General features: G+C 42.7%; 1 protein-coding gene across 1 annotated transcript in view; it reads left to right on the forward strand.

Moving 5' to 3' along the window:
* Positions 1-12,994, forward strand: part of PTGFR (prostaglandin F receptor) — a 33,331-nt gene extending 20,337 nt beyond the window's left edge. The window contains exon 2 of the mRNA XM_089518697.1: positions 12,329-12,994. Coding sequence (XP_089374823.1) covers positions 12,329-12,634 — 306 coding nt within the window. The 3' untranslated portion in view covers positions 12,635-12,994. The remainder of the gene's footprint in view (positions 1-12,328) is intronic.
* The last annotated feature ends 150 nt before the right edge of the window (positions 12,995-13,144 follow it).

Consider the following 13,144-nt stretch of genomic DNA (forward strand, 5'->3'; position numbering starts at 1 on the left):
GGCCGGTCAACCAATTACAGATCCATTTAACAGTTCCTTTGTCTAGCCCACATTTTACAAGCTTGTTTGCAAGAATGTCATGGGAAACCTTGTCAAAGGCCTTACTGAAATCAAGATATACTATATCCACAGCATTCCCTTCATCTACCAAGCTGGTAATTTTATCAAAGAAAGAGATTAGATTTGTCTGGCATGACTTGTTTCTCTGAAACCCATGTTGACTTTTTGTGATTATGGCATTGCCTTCTAGATGTTCACAGACTCTCTGTTTAATGATCTGCTCCAGAATCTTTCCTAGAACTGATGTCAGACTAACTGGACGATAATTGTTGGGATCCTCTTTTTTCCCCTTTTTGAAGATGGGGACAACGTTTGCCCTTCGCCAGTCTGCTGGGATCTCTCCTGTTCTCCAGGAGTTTTCAAATATGATTGCCAATGGCTCCGATGTTACTTTTGCCAGTTCTTTTAATACCCTTGGATGGAGTTCATCTGGTCCCGGAGACTTAAATTCATTTAGATTAACAAGGTATTCCTCTACTATCTCTTTACTTATTCTGTGCTGAAATTCCCCTATTCTGTCCTCTGCTCCATTATCTTCAGGTTGAGCACCCTTTGCCTTTTCTGAGAAGGCTGAGGCAAAGAAGGTGTTGAGTAATTCTGCCTTTTCTCTATCTCCTGTTAGCATTTTGCCATCTTCTCCACACAGTGGCCCTACCGTTTCCTTCTTCTTCCTCTTGCTGTGGACATATCCAAAAAAGCCCTTTTTATTGTTCTTAACCTCTCTAGCAAGCCTGAGTTCATTCTGCGCTTTAGCTTTTCTGACTTTACCCCTACACATGCCTGCTATTTCTTTGAATTCCTTTTTTGTGATTTCCCCCTTTTCCCATTTCTTATACATGTTCCGTTTCAAACTTAGCTCGGTTGAAAGTTCCTTAGTCATCCATCCTGGTTTCTTGAGACACCTCCCATTTTTCTTTCTCACTGGAACTGTTTGAAATTGTGCCTTCAGTATCTCCCTTTTGAGAAAGTCCCATCCGTCCTGAACTCCTTTATCTTTTAGTATTTCTGACCATGGAATTGCCCTCAATACTTCTCTAAGTTTACTGAAATCTGCTCTCCTAAAGTCTAGGATGCGTGTCTGACTCTGCCTGGCTTCTCCTTTCCACTGTATTACAAACTCCAGGAGAACATGGTCACTTCCACCTAATGATCCCACCACTTGCACCCCATTAACCAAGTCATCCTTGTTGGTTAGGATCAGATCTAAAATAGCCGACCCCCTTGTTGCCTCTTCCACCTTTTGGACCATGAAATGGTCCAAAAGAGTCTGTGAGCATCTGTAGAACATTTATTTTCATTGTTGATGACTCTATACTTCGTCTCCCCAATTACTTTGAATCAAGAGATGTGATCTGTGAAGACAAATACTAGTGCACAAGTTTTGCTTGCAGGGGCCAAGGATCCCATGTTCAATCTTGCCATCTGCAGTGCCTAACAAATCCAGTGTCTTCAACCATTCTCCTTCCCTTAGGACCCTATAATAGATTACTAATTAATCCTCTCATTCGTTGCACACAGGAACAATGAGTACTGTTAACTAGCAGATATGGGGGCTGTACAGACCGTCCCTAAGGGGCGGCCTGCAACTACTCCTTTTAGAACCAAATTGGGGCTTCGGCAACCACATGCTGGGACTTCTGTGGGATGGAACTGCCATCCTCTGGGAGTGGGACTACTGCCTCCTGGGGGCAGGACCTCCAGAGTTCCCTGGAGACAGCTAAAGATCCCCTGCCCTCCTGGGCCTTTAGCTTTCTACAAAGAGGCAGTTGAAGGCCCAGGAGGGTGGGAGGAAGAGGAGGAACTCCCGCCTCTCCATGTGCCCTCCATGTGTGACATAGGTTTGCCATCACAGTTATAGGTCATTAAACTGGTTGATGTAAAAGGGGTTCGTGTGTGTGTGTGTGTGTGTGTGTGTGTGTGTGTGTGTGAATAAAAAGGCAGACGTTGTTGCTTGTGTCTTCAATTGATTTGCTTTAATTATTTTTTTAAAAAATGTTTGTTTTCCATTCTGTTCTATGTTTTTAATCTGTACTTATTTTATTCATTTTATTGTTTCTGGTCTTGAATCCCACATTTTTGGGGTGGGATGAGGGAGAAAAACAGGACAGCAATCAAGTGAACAAATATCTAACAGCAGAACAAGAGGTTTGTGAAGAAAGGGAAATTGCTTCTATCTTTACATACCCTTTTGCTGTCCCAGAGAGCTGCCTTAGGGTTGTGGATATGGAACACAACTGGAACAGTTGTGGCTGTGGCATGAGAACTGGTGACAGAAAGGGGAATAAGAAAATCTATGTTTCCATCTTCCGATAGGAAGACTCCATTGGCCACTTGTGCAAACAGAAAAGTGTCTCCTATGCCAAGAATGATATAATACACAGTATTATATAGTTTTAATTCATTTGGCTACCTTTGTTTACCTAAACACATGATTTTCTTAAACTGTGAGTTGCATAGTGACAGAACTATTGGGATTTAGAAAAAGAACTTAAGCTACTTAGAGCTTATAGGATAGTCTAGAATCATAATCATCTTAGTGACACTTGAACTTGAAAATGGGAGAAAATTAAATCATAAGAAAATGCCCCCCTTACTTTCAGACTGCAGAGTAAAATATTTCCACTGTGAATTGTTCAGGATTTATGATCACATTAATTGTCTTTTCACCAATTTAAAATGAAAGAATTTATGTACTCCACCTTGGTGTTGTAATAGTGATTCACTAGTCTGCAATTTCATTTATTGTACAGCTCTCTACCAACAGTAATCTGGAGTATAACCAGAAAGAAGCTTTAAACTTTTCTATAAAACCTAGAATTCTCTACATAGATACTCTGCATAATAAAGGGAATGATGTAGGTTGGTGTCCTACACCAGCTTATGTTTTACAGGGGTATGTACAGAAGTAGCCATAACATCATGTTGAATATGAGATCTGTATTCATTATTCATACAGTGTGCCCGCTATATGCGCAACAAAGAGGAAATGGTGCATCTGCCCACGCTGCAATCTTTAATGGGGCTTAAGCACATGCAGAACTTCCCTTACATGGCGGGGTCCAGAATGGATCCCCGCGTAAGGCAAGGGCACAATGTATTTCTTTTGACCTCTCAGTAAACTGCAGCTTATCCAATGCATATATCCTCAATGCGATCAAAATGGAAGAGAAGCTCTGGATGAGAATGCTGGAGATGCACAGACTGTTAACTTGACTGACCAGGTGTACTGGTTGCACATGAACTAGGAGGTCAGCTACTCTGTATATACTCTTTACAACTGAAAGTTGACTTGTACAAAAAGCATGATAGTTAGAAACCATTACCACTTTTCCTTCTTAACTGGATTGGAAACTACTAGCACACATGGAATATTTGAAATGAATAAACAATGCATTTGTTTCCTTATATGCTGTTTTCCCATCTATCAGGTGCCCCTAGAGTGGCTTGTATGGCAATAGAAGCATGCTATGAAATATATTCAGCTAATAAAACATGAAAAAGATATAATTAAACAAATCTAGCAATGAACATCCACACCAAAAATGCCCAGCTGGCCCTACAATATATTTTCATCCCACAGCTGTGTGCTACTTCAGAGCTCTACCTGAAGTAGCACATTGCTTAGTCTCTCTCCTTCATGCATATCTCTCTGGTGCATTTTCTAATCTCTTTTTGTAGTTTGACAATATGTATTTTGTACATATTTCACCCTTACAAGATAATGGATATCTTGAAATAAACTTTCTGTTCTCTAGTGAAAACATCTGTGTATGTGCTCATGTTTGTATAGGAATAACCCCTGGTTAAAGTTGAATGAAATTTCTCAATTTATTATTTGAAGTAAATCTCACTACAGAATAAGACTACTGAAGAGTGTGAAATGCTACCATACAACGAATATATGTTATGAATTTTCCCCTGGGGATTTTTGTTTGTTATTTTCGTTTTGCATAATTTATGTTTTACATAGTAAAGATAAGAAAATAGAGAAAACCAGACTGAATACAGAATCCAAAGCAGCACTGACTTTCTAAGAAGCAAGTCAAAAATTAGATTGAATACAGAATTCAAAGAAGATTGGACTTTATACAAGAAGGCTGTCACTATTTCACTGGCTTCACTGCCTTTTAAATCAAGAAAACAAGCACTTTGTAAACCATTTCAAAGAACAGGGAAGCATTATCTGAAGTTCAGGTAGGTGAGGATGACACTTGTATGCATGAGAGTCAGTGTACATTGTAATAATAATAAATAATAAAAGCTTTATTTTTATACCGCCCTTCTATCAATCAGGGCGGTGTACAACATAACAACAAACACAGAATACAATGCAATAATAATAAAAATACATTAAAAATTACATTAAAATACCTTTCTAGCCAGTTCACCATTGCCGTCAGAGGGGGGGGGGGGGGGACTAACTAGGACTTATTTCCGGGAATGCTTGCTTGAACAGGAAGGTTTTAGTTCCTTCCTGAACTGTGCCAGGGAGGTGGCCGAGCGGAGCTCTATGGGCAGCGTGTTCCAGAGGGTCGGGGCCGAGATGGTGAATGTCCTCCCTGCAGTGGAGGATAATCTTGCCCCTGGGACCCTCAGTAGCTGCTGCCCAGAAGTTCTGAGTGTGCGGGGCGGATTGTATGGGGAGAGGCGGTCCTCAAGGTATCCTGGGCCCAAGCCATGTAGGGCTTTATAGGTTATAACCAACACCTTGTATTGCGCCCGGAAGCGAATGGGCAGCCAATGCAGATCTTTAAGTACAGATGCTATATGACTGGCCCTGGGTATACCAGTGACCAGTCTGGCTGCCATGTTCTGTACCAATTGTAGCTTCCGGGTTTGGTACAAGGGTTGCCCCATGTAGAGCGCGTTGCAGAAATCCAGTTGAGAGGTTACCAGAGCATGTACCACCGTTTCAAGGTCCCTCTGGCCCAGGTAGGGACGCAGTTGGCGGATCAGCCGAAGCTGATAACAGGTGCTCCTGACCGTCGCATCCACCTGAGATGTGAGGTGGAGTGACGAGTCAAGGAGCACCCCCAAACTGCGTACCGAGTCCTTTACGGGAAGCGTGATCCCGTTCAGGACAGGTGGAGCCACCGCCATCCCTGGGCCAGGTGAACCTATCACGAGCACCTCCGTTTTCTCTGGATTCAGACTGAGTCGGTTTCCCCTCATCCAGCCCATTACTGACTCCAGGCACGCCACGAGAGGAGAGACGCCATCCCCAGTCACTGCATCAGTCGGAGACATAGAGAAGACTATTTGGGTGTCATCAGCGTACTGATAACCCCGCGCCCCGTGTCTCCGGATGATCTCTCCCAGCGGTTTCATGTAAATGTTAAATAGCATGGGAGACAGAATGGCTCCTTGAGGGACCCCAGATGTAAGGGCCCTCTTATCGGAGCACGCGTCTCCCAGCTGCACCATCTGGAACCTCCCAGAGAGGTAGGATCGGAACCACTGGAGCGCAGTGCCCCCGATTCCCACCTCTACCAGGCGCTCCAGAAGGATACCATGGTCTATGGTATCGAAAGCTGCTGAGATGTCCAAGAGCACCAACAGGGACACGCTTCCCCTGTCGATGCCCAGACGGAGATCATCGACCAAGGCGACCATGGCCGTCTCAACCCCGTAGCCCGCCCGAAAGCCAGTTTGAAATGGGTCTAGATAATCCGTTTCATCCAAGATCGATTGAAGCTGGATTGCAACCGCCTTCTCGATCACCTTCCCCAAAAATGGCAGTAGCGAAACTGGCCGGTAATTATTATGCATCAGGGGGTTGATGGAGGGCTTTTTTAACAGCGGTTTTATAGTGGCCAATTTCAAGCTGGATGGAAATTGCCCGTCCCTCAGAGATGTATTTATAATCCGGTGTAACATTGAAGTTACCACCGGTCCCCCCTGAGCCGCTAGCCATGAGGGACAGGGATCGTGGAAGCAGGTTGTCTTCCGAAAGCTTCCAAGGATCTTGTCCACATCATCGGTACTAACCAACTCAAACTGATCCAGTTTAATGGAGTCCACGGAGGCTCTGGATGCCTCTACCCTAGGTTCTGCCCTAATGCCGGCGTCAAGACCCTCGCTTATCCGAGAGGTTTTATCCGCGAAGAAGTTGTTAAATTGGTCACAGCAGGCCTTTGAAGGTTCAAGGATCTGGTTCGGGGCAGGAGGGAGCTGAGTTAGCTCCCTGACTACCCTGAACAACTCTGCTGGACGCGACTCCGCAGACGCGACACGAGCACCATAGAACGAATTCTTAGCTGCTCATATCGCCTCTCCATAGTCCTCCAAAAGGCGGTCTAGGAGAGCCTTGTCGGATAAGCGTAGGTGTTTCTGCCAGCGGTGCTCTAGCCGTCGCAGGACCCGCTTCCTCGCCTGGAGATCTTCCGTGTACCAGGGCTGACGTTTGGAAGCAGGCCTGAGAGCGCGCTTGGGAGCGATGCTGTGTATAGCCCTAGAGAGACTGGTATTCCAAATACCAGTCAGGGCATCAACAGAGTCGCTGTCATTTCCAACCATGTTCCCCTCTAAGGCTTCCTGCAACCTTTTGGGTATCATCAGCCTTCGAGGGTGGACCATCCTAATAGGTCCACCACCCCCGGGGGGGGATCTGGGTAGAGGCCTTGATTTTTGCCTCCGTGAGGAAATGATCCGTCCATGACAGGGGGGAAATATTAGTTATTTCCGCCCACGGATTTTCCACATCCGTACAAAAAACCAAATCCAGTGTATTACCCACAAAATGCGTAGGACCCGAAATCAGCTGGGACAGGCCCATGGCCGCCATGGTATCCATGAATTCCTGAGCCGCACCGGGTGGAGCATAGTTGGCAGCGAAGGGGATGTTGAAGTCACCCAGGGCTAGCAGCCTGGGTGTGTCCAACATCAGCTCCGCTACCAACTGTGTCAGCTCATTAAGGGAGTCCGTTAGCGCACGGGGTGGCCGATACACCAACAGAATCCCTAGACTGTCCCTATCCTTCAGGGTCAGGTAAATACACTCAATAAAGGTGGTTAGGAGGGGGACCGGAAGGAGAGATAGATATGACACATCGATCTCGCCTTCCTCTGTAACGCAAGTCCACCCTCCTACCGCTATACCTCCCCCTGCCCCACACTACCTCAATAGGAGCTCCGCTCATGCAGATGCTACCCTCTCCCTCCCCAGCCAAAGCATTCCCCACATCCATATCCTCCCCCTCCCCTTACCAAGCAACTAAAGGAGCAAAGGTATGACACAGCCGACATCCTCTGCTCCAAAGCTGGCATGAACACAACCCCCTCCAGTCCCTTGTGCCGCTACGAAAATGCGCAGCTGCGCAGTTGCGAACCTGCGGAGTCTCCAAACTCAGCAGTCCGTGGGCGGCCTCCCCGGGCCAGTGCGCAGATGCGCACCTCCGACAACCCGGGAAAGGCCGCCCGGCAGCAAACGCAGCTCTCGGTGGAGTCCGGTGGCGAAAGGGGCGTGGCGGAGGAGGAGACCAGGCAAGCTGGCTTTAAGCGTGCCCCTGCCCTGACACGCCCCTCTCTCCGCCTCCCCCCCAGATGTCCCAAATTTGGCTCACCAGAGCCGCCGCCGAGGTGCAAAAAAGCGGAGTCTCCAAACTTAGCAGTCCGTGGGCGGCCTCCCCAGGCCGGTGCGCATATGCGCACCTCCGACAACCTGGGAAAGGCCGCCCGGCAGCAAACGCAGCTCTCGGTGGAGTCCGGTGGCGAAAGGGGGTGTGTACATTTCATATTAAGGCCAAGGCTTTCTCAAAAAACTAGGACCGTAAAAATAAAATAAAATAAATAAAAGACTTGCCATTGCAGTTCTTGTGACCTCTGTGGGCATGAATCTTTAGAAAGTCTTATTAACAAAATGTTTCTTTTAAAAATAAAGGAGTTATTGAACTGTCTTCAACAGTTGAAGTGGTCTTGGTGGGAAAAAACAACAACCACAACATAAAAATCTTGGGATCACACTAATTGGGGGTGGGTTGGGAGTGAGGGAAGTGTTAATTGGTTGTGTGGTTTCTTTAGTTCTTCAGCAGTTATTATAGAGTTTGTTGTTGTTGTTGTTGTTGTTGTTGTTAACTGCCCTCAAGTTGACTTTGACTCATGGCAACCCTGTGGATGAGACATCTCCAACACTTCCTGACTTCCACTGCTCCGCTTAAGTTTTGCAAACTCATGCACATGATCTCCCTAACTGAGTTTAGCCATCCGACATGCAGTCTTCTTCTCTTTATGCTACCCTCAACCTTTCCCAGAATTATTGTCTTTTCTAATTAGTCCTGCCTTCTCATATGTGGCCAAAGTATGACAGCCTCAATATGATCATCTTGGCTTTCAGGGGTATTTCAGGCTTGATCTGTTCAAGGATCTGTTTGTTTTTCCTTTTGTCTGTTCAAGGTATCCTGGGCAATCTTCCCCAGCACCACATCTCAAATGAGTTGGCTTTTCTTTTTATCCACTTGTTTCACTGTCCAACACTTACAGTACATCCATACGTAATGATGGGGAATTTCATGGCTTGGATGATTCTAACTTTAGTGCTAATACCAAAACATGTTTTACTAAGGCTGGTTTCCGAAGCCTATTTAGCCATTTGGGGGTGGGATAGGATGGAACTGCCCCAGCATTTATCTCAAGGGTAGGAATAATGTAGCCTTCGTGATGTTGTTGAACTGCAATTCCTCACCATTGGCTAAGATTGCTGGAACTTCCATTGACTTACCTAGAAGTTATACCCAGTGTTGTTCAGGCTTGTGCTCTTTGTATTTTGGAAAAGCAACCTAATTCATATTTATTGAGACTAGCCCTAAAGGCACCAGATCCAGTCTGATTTGGAAGCTAGGCAGGGTCAGCCCTGGTTAGTATTTGGATGGGTGGCTGCCTGTGAATTCCAGGTGCTGAAGTGTATATTTCAGAGAAAGAAATTGGAAAAACCACCTGTGAATATACCTTGCCTAAGAAAATCCTTTACAATTTATGGGGTCTCACCATAAGTCGAAAAGTGATTTGAAGGTACATATGCAGACATACAACTTGGTAAGTGCGTTTAGGGTTGCAGAGGTAGCCTTATATGCAAAGAAAGACATTCCATTGAGCACAGTACGAGTTATTTATGAGTAAATTTGAAATTATGTTGTTGCCATATGTTTTACTGCCCAGTTAGAATTCATTTGTCAGCAGGCATTAGAATAAATATGACATTAAATGAATCAAATAAATTAGATCCCAGATGGATAGACAACTCATTTTTCAGACCATAAAGTTCAGTAATTAAATATTCCATTGGCTTCTTTAACTTAAATAGATGTGAACTGTATCTTGGATGTTTTATAGAATCTCAGTTCAGGGGATAGGAATGTTTAATTATGAATTTTTAAATGCAGGGTTTAAAATACTGTCTATATTTTAGCCATATAGCAACAGATGCCATAAAATAATATAATTGCTTTTTGTTGAGTATTATAGATAAGTAATCAAGAGATGGAATTACAAGAAAGCAAGATTTCAAAACTAGCACATTTTTTATACTTTTCAGTAATGCATTTGCTAACATCCTACATCTGACCATTTATCATGTCAAATCTGTAACAAGGTTGACCAGTAGAAATGTGACATTACTGCCATAATTTTTTGTTATGGCCAGGAAGTGAGATTCAAGTTGAAGAAATATGAGATATACATACATAAAAGTTTTAAAGCTTTAAAGGCATGCTCAGTAAGGAGATGGGATGAAGGGGGAGTGTGGAGGAGAGAGCAATGACAGAAGCAGCCCCAGTTGTGTGATTGGCAGCACATGTGATAATGGCTAATCTGAAACTGGTATGTTTCCATTATTTTAACTGACACGATTGCTATGAGAACGGGGCTGATGTGGTACCGTCCTAAGTATTCTACATTAGTCATACAAAATGCAAAATAAAATGTAAATCAAATTGTTTTAAACCATGTAAAAATAACAAATAGTAGTGCATCAACTATAGGAGCACCATAGAAATGAGGTGAAGGGAATACTCATTATCAGCAAGAGAAGTCATGCATAAGTAATGCATTTAAAGTCTAACACAGTTTCTGACTCTCCAAACACAAAGGGGGGAATAATTCATATGGTGACCTGTCATTTTCTGGTGGCTGAAAGCTTATTTGTAAGTGGGGCAGTGAATCTATTTCACATTTCACTTTGCACTTTAAAATAGCTAGCCAAGGTGCTGAAGCCTATCTAGAGACAGCTCCTTTAGAGCCAGAGCCAATTTATGGAACAATAGCATGGAAGCCAGAAGCTGCTACCTTTGCCACCACTGAAAAGGTCTGACTTTGGAAGGTTAGGTAATGACATCATACTGTTTGTCAGAAAACCAAGAATGCCTCCAGTGTAGATCCCAGGTGTCATCTGAGCATTTAAGGAAAGGTGGTATCCTGGCCCTTATTTCTTTAGGGCTTTTTATGTCATCAACAAGATCGTAGACATGACTTGATAGCTAAGCAGCTTCATGAAACAAAATGGCTAAAAATAATCACTGATGTACACATCTGTTTCCCGGGACCTTTTTATTTTTTTGAAGCCTGTATGCCCGGAATGTAATTCTGGTACTACTTTTGTCCCATAAAGTCTAAATTATATACTGCTGCCTATTAATCCTTGATGACATATCCAGTATGATTTGTGCCTCCAAACATAGCAATTAAGTCTGTAGTCTGGACACCCCATCCAGTTAAGTAAACTTGCTATTGGGAATGTAATCTAACAGGCTCTGCAATTAAGTTACCAATGACTAACTCAAGTCACATTGGTATCATTGGTATTTCTAAGGATGACTACCATATATATGCATGTATATGTCAATGTCATGTATATATCAAGGACAGGTTTGGGAGCCAAAATTGTGGGTTGTGATATGGTCTATAGATATTGATGGCATAGTGGTTTGGGTGTTGTACTGTGACTCACGAGACCAGGGTTCGATTTCCCATTTGGCCATGAAACCCTGTCGGTGATCTTAGGCAAATCATGTGCTATAAGCCCCAGGGGAAGGCAATGGCAAACCTCCTCTGAACAAATCTTGCAAAAAAAACAACAAAAAAAACACCTTAGCGTCACCATAAGTCAGAAATGACTTGAAGGCACACAGCAGCAACATCAACAACAACTTAATTCTGGCAGGCATAACCCTTTGTACTCACCCTAAAAGCTTGATGAATTTTAAGAAATGGTGGCTGTGCAATGTGTGGAGGAGGTGACCAAGCATGGGCAGGGCTAAGAAAACGCATGCATGCCAAACAATGTAAAGGCAAGAGTTAAGGTACAGTATTCACTCTTATCAAAAAGGGAATATCCCTTTCTCTGGGTAGAGTGGCAGAAGGTGAGAGTTTCATCTCAGAAGAACCTAAAAGAAGCACCCCTCTCTACTTTTTTGGCACTTGTTTGAGGGAAAGCACCAGAGTCACCATTGCCACTATTTTTCCACCCAGGCATTCAAAAAGCCAGAAGTGGTGCCTCAGAAGAGAGAGAAGAGGAGGTTGGTGCTTCTTTTAGATTCTACCAGGATGGACTAAGCTCTCATTTTTCACTACTTTTTTTGATGAGAGTTAAGGTACAGGACTTACACTGAGCAGTGGATAAGTCAATCAACATTTCTGAGTTCATTTTTTGATTAAAATTTCTAGACTTATACATGAATACATACAGTATACCTGAATGCAACCCCATGCCTTTTTCTTTGGCCTTTCAGCCCTGTATGCATTATAAATTAACTTTGGAAAGACTATTTTACAAGTTCTCCTGTTTGAATCGAAATTTGGGGTTGTATTCTAAGTATGAATAAATCTATATATGATTTGACTATGTGAGTTAGCAACAACAACTTAATTCCATGTTTAGGTGGATAAAATTTAGGGATGTACTCAGTGAGTGCAGAGCTAGAAAAGCAATGTTGATACCCTATTATACTGGCTTACGTATCTCTACCTAATGCTAAGTCCAAAATGATCTTTCTCCAAAGTCCTTTATTTTCTGACATCTTTGTAGAAAAAAATCAGTGCTACACATTCTTTTATTATCACTACACTAATTTGCAGGTTGATCTAGTAAGTTTCTGCAATTCTTTTTCTCTGTTGGTACAAAACCAAGTTCAGCAGTCTGTTTTTAATGCCACTTTATGTCCTGGTTTTCAAATATCCAGCTAGACTCTTCAGACTGGTTAAATATGGCAATCTTAGAAATAATTTTCAATTTTTTTCAGACAATGATGTTGTTTTCTGATTTCATTTCATTTTGCAGGTGACCATGGCTAATATTGGAATCAATGAAAACCATTCCTGGAAATCATGTGAAACAATACTTTTTGCTCTTCGAATGGCAACATGGAATCAAATTTTAGATCCATGGGTATACATTCTTCTGAGAAAAGCTGTACTTAAAAAACTGTTCCAGATTGCTAGAAGATTTTGTGGAGTGCGTCTCATTAATTTTCATGCATGGGAACTCAGCTCCATTAAAAACTCTTTAAAAGTGGCAGCAGTTTCTGATTCCCCAGTTAGTTCCAAGCAAACAAACCAGCAGCTACTGAATTCACCAATGCAATAAAATGCAACAAGAGACTGATGACATGAAGGTGCACTGATCAGGCATCTCAACATTTTGTAGAAGTAAGTGTGGCCTGGTATTTTCTGAATGTTTAAAATATGAAATCTGGCTCCATTTATGGACATGTATCAATCCAGAGCTGCTATTCCAGATCATCACCTCCTGAATATATTTTCAAGAATGGTCTTTATGTAACCAATGCAATCAAATCGAGAGCCGGAGAGATGAGAATTCTGTATAGCAGAATAAAAACAAACGTATTAATAAATCAATATTTAAGACAGAGTGGTAAAGTTTTGAAATAATGACACTCAGTAGAGTAAAATAATAAATAATAAAAACAAGGCAAATCTAGCCATTGTTTTCAATGGGATGTATTTAAGCACATATTAAATACAAGAATTAAAATAAATAAAAGTATCAAACTTTTTTTAAAAAAAACTTTGGTTGGATTCGATTATAGTATGTACATATATGTGTCATAACAATACTGAGTTCCAAACATCATCA

The sequence above is a fragment of the Sceloporus occidentalis genome, unplaced genomic scaffold (genome assembly GCF_023333645.1).
Source record: "Sceloporus occidentalis isolate IW3139 unplaced genomic scaffold, rSceOcc1.0.p SCAF_3, whole genome shotgun sequence".
NCBI classification, from domain to species: Eukaryota; Metazoa; Chordata; class Lepidosauria; order Squamata; family Phrynosomatidae; genus Sceloporus; species Sceloporus occidentalis.